The sequence below is a fragment of the Pan paniscus genome, chromosome 15 (genome assembly GCF_029289425.2).
Source record: "Pan paniscus chromosome 15, NHGRI_mPanPan1-v2.0_pri, whole genome shotgun sequence".
In the NCBI taxonomy this organism is placed as follows: domain Eukaryota; kingdom Metazoa; phylum Chordata; class Mammalia; order Primates; family Hominidae; genus Pan; species Pan paniscus.
In genome coordinates this window covers 65,548,282-65,565,643 of record NC_073264.2, presented here as the reverse complement: position 1 = coordinate 65,565,643, position 17,362 = coordinate 65,548,282, and the positions used below count along the sequence as shown (strand labels likewise).

The 17,362-nt window shown below is 43.6% G+C and overlaps 2 protein-coding genes across 5 annotated transcripts in view; one reads left to right on the top strand and one right to left on the bottom strand.

Annotated features, from left to right (window-relative positions):
- The window catches only part of ZBTB25 (zinc finger and BTB domain containing 25), a 55,195-nt gene extending 50,596 nt beyond the window's left edge, over window positions 1–4,599 (top strand). Inside the window, exon 4 of the mRNA XM_024925359.5 lies at window positions 4,287–4,599. Within this exon, the coding sequence (XP_024781127.2) occupies window positions 4,287–4,315 (29 nt within the window). The 3' untranslated portion in view covers window positions 4,316–4,599. The remainder of the gene's footprint in view (window positions 1–4,286) is intronic.
- The window catches only part of MTHFD1 (methylenetetrahydrofolate dehydrogenase, cyclohydrolase and formyltetrahydrofolate synthetase 1), a 71,980-nt gene that overhangs the window by 6,076 nt on the left and 48,542 nt on the right, over window positions 1–17,362 (bottom strand). For all 4 annotated transcript variants that reach the window (XM_003831610.5, XM_034937686.3, XM_057299725.2 and 1 more), the window contains 9 exons: window positions 14,759–14,835; window positions 13,663–13,803; window positions 12,476–12,544; window positions 11,760–11,871; window positions 11,523–11,662; window positions 9,191–9,232; window positions 5,604–5,704; window positions 4,303–4,480; window positions 62–169 (listed from right to left, as the gene is read on the bottom strand). In XM_003831610.5, coding sequence (XP_003831658.1) covers window positions 62–169; window positions 4,303–4,480; window positions 5,604–5,704; window positions 9,191–9,232; window positions 11,523–11,662; window positions 11,760–11,871; window positions 12,476–12,544; window positions 13,663–13,803; window positions 14,759–14,835 — 968 coding nt within the window. The remainder of the gene's footprint in view (window positions 1–61; window positions 170–4,302; window positions 4,481–5,603; window positions 5,705–9,190; window positions 9,233–11,522; window positions 11,663–11,759; window positions 11,872–12,475; window positions 12,545–13,662; window positions 13,804–14,758; window positions 14,836–17,362) is intronic.

Here is a 17,362-nt window from a genome sequence, read left to right as displayed (position 1 = left end):
GATTGTGACTCCAAGTCCTGCTTTGCAAAGAGTTGAAAGGACAAACTAACCAAACATCTACCTGCTTCGTGTAGACTTCAGCTTTGTGTTGAGCTTCGGGAAGTAATTCAATGTCATCTGCTCCATAGATCTTCTGTGCAATGATCCTGATTTTATCCACAACTGGGAGCTAATGCACAAGAAAGAGATGGGGACACCATGACTGGACACATGTGAGGACATTTAACCAGGACATAGCCACATTCTAGGTCAGAGTCCCTAAAAGGGGCAGAAGATGGTTTTTATATACATATACATAAGCAAATAGTTTGAGGTTGATTGGGTTAAGAACACTTTCCTTTTTTTTTTGAGACGGAGTTTCGCTCTGTTGCCAGGCTGGAGTGCAATGGCGCGATCTCAGTTCACTGCAACCCCTGCCTCCCAGGTTCAAGCGATTCTCCTGCCTCAGCCTCCCGAGTAGCTGGGATTATAGGCATGCGCAACCAAGCCCGGCTAATTTTGTATTTTTAGTAGAGACGGAGTTTCTCCATGTTGGTCAGGCTGGTCTTGAACTCCCAACCTCAGGTGATCTGCCAGCCTTGGCCTCCCAAAGTGCTGGGATTACAGGTGTGAGCCACTGCACCCAGCCAGGAACACTTTCTTTTAATATCAAGCCTCAGATTTTATAAGTGAAAATGTCCCACAGAGGTAAAGTTTTTATATCTATATATGCAGATATACATATACACACATACATATATTATATATATAGATATAGATACACATATTAATATATATTAAGTAAGGTTTTAAATATATACTTACATAAGTACATATTTAAAATCTCTCGCTAAGTACATCATAAACAGTGTTGCTGACTACCCAAGAATAATTATTTCTTCATAAATGAAAAGTAGATGTTCAGGCTGGGTATGGTGGCTCATCCCTATAATCCCAGCACTTTGGGAGGAGGCCAAGGCAGGAGGATCACTTGAGCCCAGGAGTTTGAAACCAGCCTGGGCAACATAGGAACACTCTGTCTCTTTAAAAAATAAAAATTTTAAAATAATAATAAAAATTAAAAAGTAGATGTTCTACTCTAATACTGGAGATCAGTCCTGTCAAACCAGACCTGGGGACACTGTTTATGAAATAAGACAACCAATGTCCATCTACATAACTCCCAGTCTGTATATGAGAGGCAGATGCCACCCTTAACACAATTGATTAAGTGCAAGCACCAGGAATTAGGAAATAGTCATAAAATCAAAATCACCCAGGTATTAGAAAAAACAACCCAGTGATTTACATGATCAACATGCATTGGGCATGTCCACTTTCTGTGGCACCTGAAGCAAACAGTGCAGTGGACAGAGACCAGTGGTCTAACTGGTGAGGGCCTCAGTCCCATGGGCTGTTTCCTCTGGGGCAAAGCCTTCAGAGAAGTGGAGCTGGCTTCTTAAATGCTGTGTAGACTAGTTCAGGGCATTAAGATTCAAAGAGAACAGCATACGTTGAGGTTGCCTAAAGGAAATCAGAAGCAAAGCTACTCATGGGTAATTTGGATGAGCAAATTACAAAAATTAGGCAATGTATCTGTCTTTATAGCAACTAAAGCTAAAAGAACATATTAGGCAGGTTCTTATTTATTTGAGACAGAGTTTTGCACTTGTTGCCCAGGCTGGAGTGCAATGGCGTCATCTCAGCTCACTGCAACCTCCGCCTCCCGGGTTCAAGAGATTCTCCTGCCTCAGCCTCCCAAGTAGCTGGGATCACAGGCATGGGCCACCATGCTTGGCTAATTTTATATTTTTAGTAGAGACGGAGTTTCACCATCTTGGTCAGGCTGGTCTCGAACTCCTGACCTTAGGTGATCCACCCACCTCAGCCTCCCAAAGTGCTGGGATTACAGGTGTGACCACAGCGCCCAGCCAAGTTTTGTTTTTAAAAGGAGCAATAATCTATCTATAAAAACAAAAATTCCCTTTTGAACTAAACAATGATAATTTATGAAGGGGCTTTATATAATGGGCATGAATAAAGTGAATATTCAATAAGGACTTTATAAAGATGAAACACAGATTATTTTCATATGCATCTCATAACTGGAGCTCTATAAATGCCAAGGCACATTTAGAACTTCTGAAGCAAAAGCACTTTGGTTGAAGGGTGATTTAAGACTAGCAGACGCTGAGTAAGACAAAAAGTGGCAGCCTCCTGTTTGCCAGAATGGATAAAAGTTGCAAGTAGAAATGGGTTCTAAAGTCCATATGTCCCTGCTCTTTCAGGTCTCCTGCTGGTTTTCAAGGACTGGGCTTCCAGCCTTGGGTGCTATGCATTGGAGCCTGGAGAGGGTGCCTATAAATGCTTTCCATTTGTGTGCAAATTTGTGTTTATGGCATTTTTCTAAAAGGATGATTGCTGAACAGATTTTAAAACTTGCCTATAAAATCAAAGCTCAACAGGAGAATGTCAATGTCAATGTTAATTAACTGTAAGTGTATTATATCTGCAAGGGGCAAAGAGAAATAAGAGAACACTAAAACTCAAGAGTAATAAGTTTATTCCTTCTGCTTTTTTATGGCTGTTTTTGAAAGTCTATGATTATCTATTAAAAACCAAGCCAGGCCAGGCACATTGGCTCATGCCTATAATCCCAGCACTTTGGGAGTCTGAGGCAGGAGGATCACTTGAACCCAGGAGTTCGAGACCAGCCTGAGCAATATAGGGAGACCCAGTCACTACAAGAAAAATAAAATAAAATAAAACAAAATTTTTTTTTTGAGATGAAGTTTCGCACTTGTTGCCCAGGCTAGAGTGCAGTGATCTCAGCTCATTGCAACGTCCGCCTCCCGGGTTCAAGCGATTCTCCTGCCTCAGGCTTCCAAGTAGCTGGGATTACAGGTGCCTGCCACCACACCCAGCTAATTTTTTGTATTTTTAGTAGAGATGGGGTTTCACCATGTTGGCCAGGCTGGTCTCCAACTCTTGACCTTAGGTGATCCACCCGCCTCGGCCTCCCAAAGTGCTGGGGTTACAGGGGTGAGCCACTGTGCCTGGCCAATAAAACAAATTAGCCAGGCTAGGTAGTACATGTCTGTGGTCCCACCTACTCAGGGGGCTGAGGTGGGAGGACCACTTGGGCCCAGGAGGTTGAGGCTGCAGTGTGCCATGATTGTACCACTGCACTCCAGCCTGAGCAACAGAGCAAGACCCTGTCTTAAAACAAAAAACAAACAAAAAAATCAAGTCAGAAACTAGCCTAGAGAATAGGAAAAATTAACTACAGCATATATCTCATATTCCTAACAAAGTTTCCAGTTGTTGTTTCCATACTACTTAATGTCAAATCACATCCTGAAATACACTGGACAGATAAATGAAAACAAAACACAACCCTATAATAAGAACCTTTTCCTGAACTAACTTTATTGTATCATAGAGTAAGCAGGGCTCTACTTAGACCAGGTGTAATTTAATTTGCTTAGTGATGGAAAAAATGATGAAGCTTCCTGGAGTACTTTGGTTTTGCATGTGAGGGCCCTCAACTTGAGGCAGCACCTTACCAGGAAGTGAGCGTGGGGGCACACTTCTTTCCCCTATTACTGAAAAGCCATCAGAAAAATTTTGTAAGCTCGATGCAGCCCCTTACCAATCTGCTACATGGTTGGTGCCTTGTTTTAAAGGCTACAGTGAATTACATATTTGGTCTATATGTAACCTTCTCTTCTGCCACCTGTACTTTGACCTTTTTCGAAGTTAGGATATGAGCAACGGTTCCCCCTCCACCCTGGGGTATTCCTGCTTAAATCCCCTCTGTAAGTAAGCAGTGGCATATGTTTATAAGAAGGCTGTCTGGGCAGACGCAGTGGCTCACGCCTGTAATTCCAGCACTTTGGGAGGCCAAGGCAGGTGGATCACGAGGTCAGGAGTTCGAGACCAGCTTGGCCAAGATGGTGAAACCCCGTCTCTACTAAAAAAATAAAAAAATTAGCTGGGCACGGTGGCAGACGCCTGTAATCCCAGCTACTCGGGAAGCTGAGGCAGGAGAATCACTTGAACCCAGGAGGCAGAGGTTGCAGTGAGCCGAGATCATGCCTCTGCACTCTAGCCTGGGCAAAAGAGCAAGACTCCGTCTCAAAAATAAAAAGAAGGCTGTCTACAGCTGGGAGTCCAGGCTGTGGTTGTGTAAGTCACCTACGTGGGAATCAAACCGCAAGGCTGAAGCTGCGAAGCATGGGGCTCTAATAGAAGTAGCCACACAGAAACTTCACTGTGCCCTTTTCGTCTTTTTTCTTTTTTTGCAGACAGCAAATCACCCACCTTGAGGTCATAAAGGAGCTGGAAGCTGCTGGGTGCTTGTGCTGCTCTCTGGACGGCCTGAGCCAGGGCTAAGGCACCCTTGCCCCCTTCTGCCCAGTGAGTGCACTTCACGGCATCAAAAGCCCCATGTTCTCTGGAAAGGCGGCTGATGAGGTCCAGCTCAGACTCTGTATCCGTCCTATAAAGGAAGCATTTCATATCAAAGCATGGAAAATGGCTGGAGAGACAGAATTGTCTTCTTTTTGCCATTAAACCTCATGTGAATTACCCACTGATAAACGAACACTAACCAAGAAATTTGGCCTGGGTTTGAATCTCAGCTCCGAAACTTACTAGCTGGTGACTTTTGGCCAGTTACCTAATCTTTATGTGCCTCAATTTCCACCCGGGTAATATGGGAATAATCACAGCACTTATTTCATTGGGACGTTATGAGACTCAGATGGTAAATCCATGTAAAGTACTTGGAAAATTCCCAGCACTCCAGAAGGAATCAGTAAATACTAGCTTTTAAGAATTTTGCTGGCTGGGCGCGGTGGCTCACACTTGTAATCCCAACACTTTGGGAGGCCGAGGTGGGAGAATCACGAGGTCGGGAGATCGAGACCATCCTGGCTAACACGGTGAAACCCCGTCTCTACTAAAAATACAAAAAATTAGCTGGGCATGGTGGCAGGCACCTGTAGTCCCAGCTACTCGGGAGGCTGAGGCAGGAGAATGGCATGAACCCGGGAGGCAGAGCTTGCAGCGAGTGGAGATCATGCCACTGCACTCCAGCCTGGGCAACAGAGACAGACTTCGTCCCCAAAAAAAAAAAAAAAAAGATTTTTTGCTTCCCATTCTACTATGGTGAGGCCATTATAAAAAAACCCTGACCACCAATGCAATACCTAAACAACCCACACAAGTTCTTGCATGACCCCTTCCAGAGTAATATGCCCAATTCTTTGTCAAGACAACATCCCACCAGATCTAGTAAAATAATGGAACACTATAGGCCTATGACCTTCTGTTAGCATAAAAGGCCCCTAAAGATGAAAAAGGAACATTGAACTTCAGGCTTGTGTGTTACTTCCCCCAGTGGAAAGGAAAAGGGCCCATAGGAGCTGAATCTGACTTTGGGACCCTCAGTGGGTGAGGTGGTGAGCCCGCTGTGACGTACGCAATGCCTGTCACAGTGCAGGCTAAAACCACAGGCTATAACCAATAGCAGTAACTGAAAAACAAAATAAAGCTAAAAGCAGTGCTGTACAATCAGCTCCAGGAGATTTTCCACATTCATCCTTTTCGCTTACACTTACTTGAATGCATTCACGGCCACTACTACTGGAATTCCAAACATTCTGGCATTTTCAATTTGTTTCTTCAAGTTACTGAAGCCTTTTTCAACCAGCTCCAGGTTCTGTAAAAACAACAGTGAAAGGCCTATGAGATCAGAGAGTTGAAAACCACTGCAGGTTCTTCTTCAAAGGCAAACAACCTCCTTGAGCCAGCAGCCACTCACTGTCAGGACAAGGAGGCCAAGAAAGAAGAGAGAAGGTCCCTTGGTGCATTTTTTCCAGTGCAGTGAGTGGATGCTATGGAGAACTGCAGCTTTCACTCCAGCCTATGACACTAGAGTGGAGCTCTGCTTGTTTCCCAGCCTTCAAGAAAAAAAGAGCTGGTATGTTTCCTGTCATTATGCCACATCATTATAGCTTATTTGCTGTTTGAAAGGAATTAGTTACCCTTACCCAAATTATATTTACCAATTGTGTTTATAGATTTTATGTATTCATAGGGTTATGATAATACAAATTGACTCTACTCTGCACAGCACAGACCCTTCCATCAGAAGACAGAGCCTAACAACATAGTGGCTGGCACAGAAGAGGTATTCGTTATATGGCTGCCGTAAATACTGCCAGGAAATATGAAGTAAGCAGTGATGTTTTCAAAGGTTTTGATGAACTCGACCGTGAACGAGGGCAAGAAATAAGATAAATACTATCTTTAGGAATCAGGCCAGTGGCTGGGCCCAGTGGCTCACACTTGTAATCCCAGGACTTTGGGAGGCTGAGGCAGGAGAATCCACTTGAGCCCAGGAGTTTGAGACAAGCCTAGGAAACATAACAAGACCCCATCTCTACAACTGAGAAGTTAATTTAAAAAAAAAAAAAAAAAAAAGGGCCGGACCTGGTGGCTTACGCCTGTCATCCCAGCACTTTGGGGGGCCGAGGCAGGTGGATCACAAGGTCAAGAGATTAAGACTATACTGGCCAACATGGTGAAACCCCGTATCTATTAAAAATATAAAAATTAACTAGGTGTGGTGGCAGGAACCTGTAGTCCCAGCTGCTTGGGAGGCTGAGGGAGGAGAATCACTTGAACCCCAGAGGCGGAGGTTGCAGTGAGTTGAGATTGCACCACTGCACTCTAGCCTGGTGACAGAGCAAGACTCTGTCTCAAAAAAAAAAAAAAAAAAAAAAAAAAGAACTGAGCTGGATGTGGTAGCTCACACCTGTAATCCCAGTACTTTGCGAGGCTGAGATCGGAGGATCACTTGCACCTAGGAGTTCGACAGCAGCCTGCCTGGGCAACATAGGGAGACCCTGTCTCTACAAAAAATTAAAAAATTAGCCTGGTGTGGTGGCGTGTTCCTGTTCTTCCAGCTAGTTGGGAGGTTGAAGCCGGGAGACTGCTTGAGCCCAAGAGTTAGAGGCTGCAGCTATGATCACGCCTCTGCAGTCCAGCCTAGGTGACAGAGTGAGACCCTGTCTGTTAAAAAAAACCCCAAAAACCGGCTGGGCGTGGTGGCTCATGCCTGTAATCCCAGCACTTTGGGAGGCCGAGGCGGGTGGAACACGAGTTCAGGAGATCGAGACCATCCTGGCTAACACGGTGAAACCCCGTCTCTACTAAAAATACAAAAAAATTAGCCGGACATGATGGCGGGTGCTTGTAGTCGCAGCTTCTTGGGAGGCTGAGGCAGGAGAATGGTGTGAACCCAGGAGGCGGAGCTTGCAGTGAGCCGAGATCGCACCACTGCACTCCAGCCTGGGTAATAGAGCCAGACTCCATCTCAAAACAAAACAAAACAAAAAAACCCACCAAAAACCAAGTACTACAAACTAAAGGGAAGCAATTAAGGAAATGTATCTTTAAGTATGTTTACTGCAGCCCTGCTTGTAGCATTGGAAAATTATAAACATAAACCTCCTCCAAGGGGGACTGGGCCAATGAATTATGATACATACACTCAATAAATATTTATCATGCAGATGTTATGAAAGTGAGACCCATCTGTGTTAACATGGAACCTGTCCAAGAGGTACTAAAGGTGCAAAACCATGGAGAGCTTAATTATTCCATTTTAGGACAAACACAAAAATACATGTGTATAATTCATGAAAAATTTTTAAATGTTGAGAAATATGCACCGAACTGTTAAGGGGACTCAACTCACATATATTATATTCTTATAATGTTTAATTATTATTTTTTAAAAAGGGTATATTACTATTGTAGGCTTAACAATACATTAAATATTTAAAAAATAAAAGAGTCTTCTATAAAAATACATATACTGAATCATCGAGCAAAACCCAGCAGTAATGTTTGTTGATCCCAAAAAAGCAGAAATAGGTAGGATAAAAGGTGGAAAACAACTAGGTTCATTATAAATGTGATTTATGCTTTTTTCCTTTAATAATTGAAAACTGAGATTATGATTTATTTGAGCTTCTAAAGAACACTGCTAATTCTTTACCTCTAGTCACATGAAAACCAATTAATATGTAACGCTGATCAAGAACAGTTTTAAATAAGTAGAATTTCTTAAATGAAGACACCAGCTGGGCCAGCTAGGGGCAGTCACTGTAATTAGACACAGGAAAGGCTGTGGGGTGGCAGGAGGGCCAGAACTGTGAATTCCCCTCCTACGCGTGAATCAGACAAATGACCATAAAAGGCAAACCATAACTCAGAAGACAGGCAGACTGAAGGTACCAGCAATTTTTTCTAGCCAGTTTTGAAATACTTCATTTGGGGCCTGAACAGTGACCCTGTATTGCTTGATAATTTAAAAGCCTTCCAAAAAGGCAGAAAAATTGAATTAGCAGTGACAGCAGGTGACCTTGCCACCTTATCTGATGGCCTGTCTTTCCTGTAATCACCCCAAACTGGCTTTAGAGATGTTTCTTTGATGGTAAATGACATAAATATGAAAAGATTTGAGCTCACAGTTGTTCTCTAGCCTCCTGTTTGATGCTATAAATATCCAGGAAGCTTTGTCTAGAAAAACAACCAGAATCCTGACCATATATCTTGGCCCGTTAATATGGATTTAAATCGGCAGAGGAGAAGCCATTTCAAAAAAGGTCTCTACTTGCTTCTGATCTGAATGGCATTTGGAACTTACCCAGCCAATGCAGGGAAGACAATGGAAGGGAACTGCTATTAGTCTAGGACAGGGTTTCTCAGCCTCACACTCCGACATTTGAGCTGGATAATGTTGTAGGGGCTATCCTGTGCATTAAAGGATGTTTAGCCAGCATCCCCGGTTTCTACCCACTAGATTCCAGTAGCACTCCCCACCTCCAGTTGTAATAATAAAAAAAGTCTCTAGACATTGCCAAATGTCCCCGGGGTCAAAATCAGCTGTTGAGAATCAACCACTGGTCTAGGGCAGTGGCTTATTGACACCCTATGTGGGACAATTCTGTTTTGTGAGGTGCATCTTCCCTATCTACTCATTTAATATAACTCCTCAGCACACTGCAGGCCTTTTGGCACCCTGCACCCTGGGTCACAGCAATAACCCATTCATTTCCACATGGGCCAGGTGGAGAAATGCTGATTCAAGGTGTGGTGCTTTCTAGGACACGTGATGAGAAATAACTCAGGTTACCTCCTGTATGTAAGCCTTGGGAAGAGGCAGTCCAGCAGTGACCTGGAAGGAAAAGAAACAGAGTCAGAGGCATTTCCTATTTAAATCTCCTAGCTTAAAATGGTGCTTTTCATGTGTTAAAGGCAAGACGCTGCAATGCTTGCAGGCTGTACAGTAGTATAAGATTATTTCCTACCCTAAGGACTTAGGGTATGTGACCAATCACACAGCACAGAACAAAATCGACTGCTTTGGGCAGTGTGGAAGACCTCTATGACCTGAATTAAGGAGGTGAGAAGGACCGGATCGATGGCAGGAGAGGTGGAAAGGGGTGTACCAAGCAGGTGCAGTGACTCGAGTGAAGGCCATAGCAGTGGGGTTGGAAGTCAAGGGGAGTGTGGGGAAAGAGGAAGCGGTCGGGCCTGCGGAAGTCACCCTGGGATGTCTGTCGATAGAGCCCGTGAGGAGCCCTGCCATGGTTTCATGAACTGGTCCACAGTGCCAACCTAGCATTGGTGGAGCTGAACCGTGGTGCAGGGTCAATACAAACAAGAGGGAAAACAATACAGAAGGATTTTCTTTCTCTTTTGTAGAGTATATCTAAAGGATGGAGGTGTCTGGTGCCTCCCCGCCCCACCCCCCAGCCCCCAGTCTTGATCTATGCCATGGCTCAGCCCTGTTGCATCCACAGAAATGAGCAAGTGGGTGAAGGTGTCCATTTCATGGGCCCCACCATGGGCAGTGGATAGTGATTAAGAAGCTCTGCCCTCTTCCATTGCAGTAAGACTATGTGCTCCAACTCCAGAAGGGGCTGTGTGGAGGCAGAGCAAGAAGCAAGGACCTTACAGGTAGCTTCCCGTCAGCAAGCTAATAAGAGCAGGAGGCCTACTCTCTTGACAGAGCCATATGTGCAAATGTTCCCCTCCATGCACAGCATTATGGGACATTATCCTGACTGTGAGGTCAGGAGGAAGCAAGGAAAGGAGATGTGATGGTGTGAGGGTGAGTGAGGGGTGTAAGAGAGAGGAATGTTAGTTGTGACTGGGAAAAAAAAAGGGAGTCTATCCTGTGCTACTAGCAGAAAGGGGTGTGCTGGGTTGGGAGTGCCTTTGGCACTCAGGGATAACTAAGACTGGATAGGGGTGCTGGGGTTGTTATGGCAGCATTCCCAGTGTGCTCTGGGGACCCAATCCTTTGAAGGGGTCCATGAAGTCAAAACTATTTCCATAAGATTCTGTAACATCTTATGGCCCTTTTACTCTCATTATCATTCTCTCATTGAGCATATAATGGACTTTTCCAAAGGTTATGAGACATGTGATGTCACAACAGATCAAGTGCTGTCTTCAATTAAGCCAGACCCAGAGAAGATCTGAAAAATGTACAATGCCTAAATTTTGCTGGGAAAAGATAATGCATTTTCATGTTTACAAAGTTCTTTATGTTTACATGTAACTCAGTTTTAATTTCTAATATGGTAAATATCAATAGCTATAACCCACATGAACAAAAACTCTTTTAGGCTCTCAATAACTGTCAAGAGTGTAAAGAGGTTCTGAGGCCAAAACAGAGAACTGCTACATTAGGACAAACCCTGACCAAAACAAATTTGATTTTTATCCTGTAGGCCAGGGAGGCCTTATTTCCTAAGTTACAATACAAGCTCCTGGTAGACAGGAATTTAATAGTTTTTCAAATGATTTCAGAAAACCTAGCACCATGTCTTTTCATGTAGGCCCTAAAGAAAAGGTGTTAAAATACTAGGATAAAAAGTAGTAGGAATTTCTAAGCAGTAGGATTCAGAGAAATACAAAATTCAGGCTGGAGGTGAGGATGAGCCAGTCTCCACCTGTTTCTCTGTTACCCAGGGCAGCCCTGGGCAGATCTGCCATTCTCCTCTCCCCCACTCCCTCCCTAGGGTGTGGAGGCCCTGTCCAGCATGAACAGTATACTCAAGAAGGGGCTGACCTCTGTCTCAGCTAACTGGTTTGGTTGGCTGGTTGCCAGTGTCACTATACAGAGGGATGCAGATTTAAAAAGAACAGTCTGAACGTAAAACAGTTTTTTGTGGGGCTAGCCGAGTACACGTCCTTGGAGGGGTTTAGATATTGTCAGATGTCCTCCGAAAGGTAGGCCAGGCAGCCGATTTTGGCCCTCTTAAAATGCTGAGCGCTGACGGTGCCTGTGAGTGATAAGGCAGCCAACACAAGGGCTGTCTGCCCGTCCCTTGCTTTTGCTGCCTGTTAATCACGAGGATAAGAGCAACTCAATGAAGAAACAGGCAGAAGTCATCCAACTTCCTTTTGGCCGTCAACACACTGCCGATAATCAGATACTTCAACCCACCACTCACCGTGGGGCCGCCCCCGTGCATCTTGAGAGCCCTGACAGTGGCAACAAGCACCACCACGTGGGGGCAGAGGCCGGAATACCGGCATTTGATGTTAAAAAACTTTTCCATTCCAATGTCTGCTCCAAATCCTGCTTCCGTCACTATAAAGAGGAAAGCAACAGTAAAAATGCCATCCCAATTCCCCTGATGTTAAAAGAAACACACAGTCTATTCACTGGTTTTGCAAAAAACACTAACCTACAAACCCTTCTGGGCCAACAAGCTTGAGTGCGATCCGGTCTGCAATGATGGAGGAATTGCCATGTGCGATGTTGGCAAACGGGCCAGCATGGACAAACACTGGAGTGCCCTGTGGAAACCAGGACACCGTGAGCTGAGCTGCCAATCCTGCTTCAAAGTGGGATCACACATTCAACGGTATGGAATTGATTTGGAATCGGAAGGAAGAATACTTCCCAGAGGGAAAATACAAAGTCATCTCTTTTATTTCAGTAACGTCCCAGTCACAGGTGTGAGGAAGAATGAGAAGAAAGAGATGAGCAAGTGGAGAAGGTCTTGACTACCCAGGTTAAGTGTGCTTAATTTTTTTTTTTTTTTTTTTTTTGAGACGGAGTCTCGCTCTGTCGCCCAGGCTGGAGTGCAGTGGCATGATCTCGGCTCACTGCAAGCTCTGCCTCCCAGGTTCACGCCATTCTGCCTCAACCTTCCGAGCAGCTGGGACTACAGGCGCCCGCCACCATGCCCGGCTAATTTTTTGTATTTTTAGTAGAGACGGGGTTTCACCATGTTAGCCAGGATGGTCTCGATCTCCTGACCTTGTGATCTGCCCACCTTGGCTTCCCAAAGTGCTGGGATTACAGGTGTGAGCCACCGCGCCTGGCAAGTGTGCTTTATAACCACTCTGCTCTGACTGTCCAAAACCAATTCAAGAAGGCAGGAGTCACTCTGCTCACCTCCAGTGTCTGCATGAGATTGGGCTTGATTGCATCCTTCATAAGCACTGTCAGTGCACCACTCACCCCCTACAAAACAAATGTGTGCAGCATCAACTCCCACCAGCAAAAAAACCCAACCTTCTGAAACCAATATTTGACATTCTAGCCTTACCCATGTTAGCCATCTTGGACCAATTGATACTTTCACCTGAATTGGACCATTCATGGTTTTTTTCTGGATATGCTATGAAGTTGCCAATTATTAAATTATTTATTTTTTGAGACGGAGTCTGGCTCTGTTGCCCAGGCTGGAGTGCAGTGGTGCAATCTCGGCTCACTGCAAGCTCCACCTCCCAGGTTCACGCCATTCTCCTGCCTCAGCCTCCCGAGTAGCTGGGACTACAGGCACCCGCCACTATGCCCGGCTAATTTTTTTGTATTTTTAGTAGAGACAGGGTTTCATTGTGTTAGCCAGGATGGTCTCAATCTCCTGACCTTGTGATCCACCCGCCTCAGCCTCCCAAAGTGCTGGGATTACAGGCATGAGCCACCGCGCCTGGCCAAAGTTGCCAGATAGAATACAAATGACATTCACATGTAATATCTGGAAAAACATGTAACTCTGGAAACAAGCATCTTAATCAAGCTCAGCTGCTGACTGATGTGAGAAATCCATTCTAGACTATTTTAGAGCACAGCAATGCTCGTTCCCAGAGTACTCAGTTATTTGTAACTCTGGTATCTGGGCAGAAATTTCTATAAATACCAAACTCAATATGTGTCTTCCAAAGCTAAAACTGCAATATTATGCAAGAGTTCAATACCAACTTTTAACATCAGGTCACTCTATTAAGCCATCAAAGTGTAGCTGAACTACCTAGCAACAAAGATAAAGCAATGGTACTCTTGATGTTCTCTGCAAATTGAAGTCATACACCCACTTTTAGAGATGCCCACAGGATGAAGATGTTACTCAAATCATCTGGAACTTGTGATCTATTACTAAAGCATACCAGCTATTATTCACTCTGATGTACTTTTTAAACATTTCATAATTATCTTGTAATTAGCAAAATAGGATTAAATTGATGAATTAATTGCAATGTCTTAAGTACAGCATTACATTTTGTTATTAATAACTGCTGAAAGACCCTAGGACAACAGACACAGATATGTCGCCAAGCCTGGCGTGTCTGGGTACCCACCAGATCTTCGGCACTGACGGGCTCTCCTTTCTTACTGGATGCCACCACCATTTTGCCCAGTCTCTCTCTCATGTCTTCTAGAGAAGTGGTGAGAGCCAGGACAGCCATAATTTCACTGGCCACAGAGATATCAAACTGGGCCTGTGGGCAGGGAAAAGAGGTACTAGCAAAAACTTTGTGTTAAACCAGAAGTGTGAATTGCAAAAGTGATCCTCTTTTACATCTAAGGCTTAAACAAATAGCTTAAAAGGATAGAATAACAGGATACTACCCAAAATACTTAATGAAAATAATCCTCTAATAGCAAAAAATATATTAATTAATTATTCCAAGACCCTGAGTTGTCAATTTTTTTTTTTTTTTTTTTTTTTTTTGGAGACAGAGTCTCAGTCTGTCGCCCAGGCTGGAGTGCAGTGGCACAATCTTGGCTCAGTGCAACATCCACCTCCTGGGTTCAGGCAATTTTCGTGCCTCAGCCTCCCAAGTAGCTGGGATTACAGGCGCGTGCCACCATGCCCAGCTAGTTTTTGTATTTTTTTAGTAGAGATGGGGTTTGGCCAGGCTGATCTCGAACTCCTGACCTCAAGTGATCCGCCCGCCTCGGCCTCCCAAAGTGCTGGGATTACAGGCGTGAGCCACCACGCCCAGCCCTGAGTTGTCAGTTTTTTAAAATAAATGTTATAGTAGGACCAAAAAGCTATGATTTTATCCATATGAAGGCCGCTTATAATCATGCGCTTATTGTTTCTTTCATATACAAGGGAATAATATGGTACCTCTTAAACCAAGGAGATATACAGTGAAATGGCCACAAAAAAGAAGCAATTTTAATCAATTTCTATGCAAGGATATTCACTTGGGGCTCTCCACCTCCAGGAAAAAATGCTGGGGGAAAAACACACAGGTGACACATGGGATTTATTGCAAAAGCTGTCAGGAGTGCTCAATGCCACACACCTACTCACTTCCATTTTAAAAGGGAGAAGGCAGAACAACACCTGGCAGTATCAATCGTATGAGAGAGGATGGAGGAGGAGAGAAGCAGCAAGATCTAGTGCCTCTGAACTAATTTCCTTGGAAAGGGACAAATTGTTACCGTCCGTGTGTGACCCTTCTCCGTTGGAGCCTGTCCAATCGTGATCTTCCTCAGGAATCTATCATTGGTATCCAACACTACAGCAGACAGGCAAGATACAGAACGATTTTGAGTAAAAGGACCACAAAGTTAAAGGAAGCAGCAGAGTTTTAAAGCAATAAGTCTAATTTCATGATTGTCTATCAATATTTCAAAATGGATGGCAAAGCTAGAATATGTGTTAAAGTTAAGAAATGATGTTCATATACCATAAATACACAGGAGTTATTTTTACGGCAAAGGAATGTGGAATGGCTTGGTTTTATCCCATCTAGAGAATTCAAACAGTTAACTAGAAATCTGGAATCTATTTTAAAGCATATTCCACATATAAGAAAAACAGAGCAGTCTACATTTTTTCAAAAGACTGAGGTTTGTGTTGTTGTTCTGTGGGATGATGACTCATTGACTTTCCACCACCGTAAGAAACGCAGGAGCCATCAAATCAGGGCAAGTGCAAATATCTTTTGAAACACGCTGGGTGCCAGGCCTGGTCTGGAAATTTAGGAAACATAGCACACTTAGCAGAGAGAATTTTTATTCTGATGACAGAATATCTATCCAATTATATAACCACAAAAAACATGGCAAAGACCAAGCAACTAACCAACTAACGACCTCCCAGGACTAACTACTGTTAACATTTTAGTGTACCCTCAGTTCTGGTTTTTGGTATGTGTAGTGTAATAGGAAATATATTTGACCTTTGTCATGGGTTCCTGACAAAAGGCTCATAGAGCTCTTGGAATTCCAAGGGTGATAGGAGTGTCTTGTTATTCATTACAAACTCCTTTTGATCACACCTGAGTTTATGGTAATAAGTTACTTATGGTAGGTCTCCTAGACAGCCTCAGGAAAGGAATGGTCACCAAAAAGACCAAATGATTAGAGGGCTGGAACTTTCAGTCCCACCCACCAACCTCTGGGTAAGGTGTTAGGGGTGTATAAAACTCTTGAACAGGCCGGGCACAGTGGCTCACGCCGGTAAATCCCAGCACTTTGGGGGGCCAAGGTGGGCAGATCACCTGAGGTCAAAAGTTCGAGGCCAGCCTGACCAACATGGAAAAACCCTGTCGCTACTAAAAATACAAAATTAGCCGGGTGTGGTGGTGCATGCCTGTAATCCCAGCTTCTCAGGAGGCTGAGGCAGGAGAATCGCTTGAACCCGGGAAGCAGAGGTTGCAGTGAGCTGAGATCACTCCATTGCACTCTAGCCTGGGCAACAAGAACAAAACTCCGTCTCAAAAAAAAAACTCTTGAACAACATGATTTGATGAGCCTCTGGGCTGGTGAACACATCCAGGTGCTGGGAGAGTGATGCCCCCTACGCTTCTCTTCCATCTGGTTGTTTCTGAGCTGTATCCTTTATAATAAACCATAAACACAAGTGAAATGCTTCTCTGAGTTCTGTGAGCCATTCTAGCAAATGAACCTGAGCAGGGGGTTGTGGGGACCCTCCAGTTTATAACCAGTTGGTCAGAAGCACAGGTGACAACCTGGACTTGCGATTCGTGTCTGAAGTGGGGCAGTCTTTTAGGACTGAGCCCTTTACCTGTAGGATCTGCTCCAGACAGTTAGTGTCAGAATTGAGTTAAATCATAGGATACTCAGTCAATATCCACTGGAGAAGTGAAAGCTGAATTGTTGTGGAAGAGAAAAACTACCCATCTGGTGTCAGAAGTGAGGTGCTGAGAGTACTATGAGTATAGAGAGGAAACAGGAGTTGCCATTTCAGTATCAAATGCCAAACAATATCAAAGAAACACAAAATTAAATTGATCCATATTCCTACTAATAACATCATTGCTGATGGCTGAATATGTTTTAGAACAGAGTTTTTCATCTTAGAGATTGGTGAAGCAGTGTAAGGATGTGACAAGCTCACAGAGTACAAATTTGCCTATATATTTTGTGGGTTTTTTTTTCAAGATGTTTTCTATTTCAAAATTAAAATAATTTCAAAGTAAAAACACACACACACAAAATGAACAAAAAAACCCAGTTCATACTCTAAATGAGTCAAGGAGGAGAAGCATTTTTAAGGCACTTGATAATATGCCAAATTATTTTCCATAAAGACTGTCGTAATTTCATACCAAAAGCAGTGTCTTATATAGCAATCAGACACACACACACCCCACTCTTGCTGTAATGTGTTGTTAAAGCCAACCCTTATTTTTCAAAAGAAAAAAGTATCAGGTTTCATGTAACTAATATTTCTGTAAAAAATAGCTAGTCAATAGGTATGACTGCCTCTAGTTGCTTAGAAAACATGAATGAGACACGAAGCAAAAGAAAAGTAAATCGGATACTAAATCTTCAAAATGGACTTTTAGCTTATTCCTTATAAAATATTATACCATTTGTCTAAAGCTATTGAAGCAAAGGAAGAGAAATTCCAATGTGGTTTTAGACATTGAGAGTGTCATCTAAATAAGGCCATTAGCTAGCAACGGTTATTGAGTCAAGGAAAATCACAAAAACAGTCAATAAACTGGCCTTCAGCTCTATTCTGCATGAGTGGATGAAGATTCTTTCTCAATAGTGATACAGAATAGAAGGTTG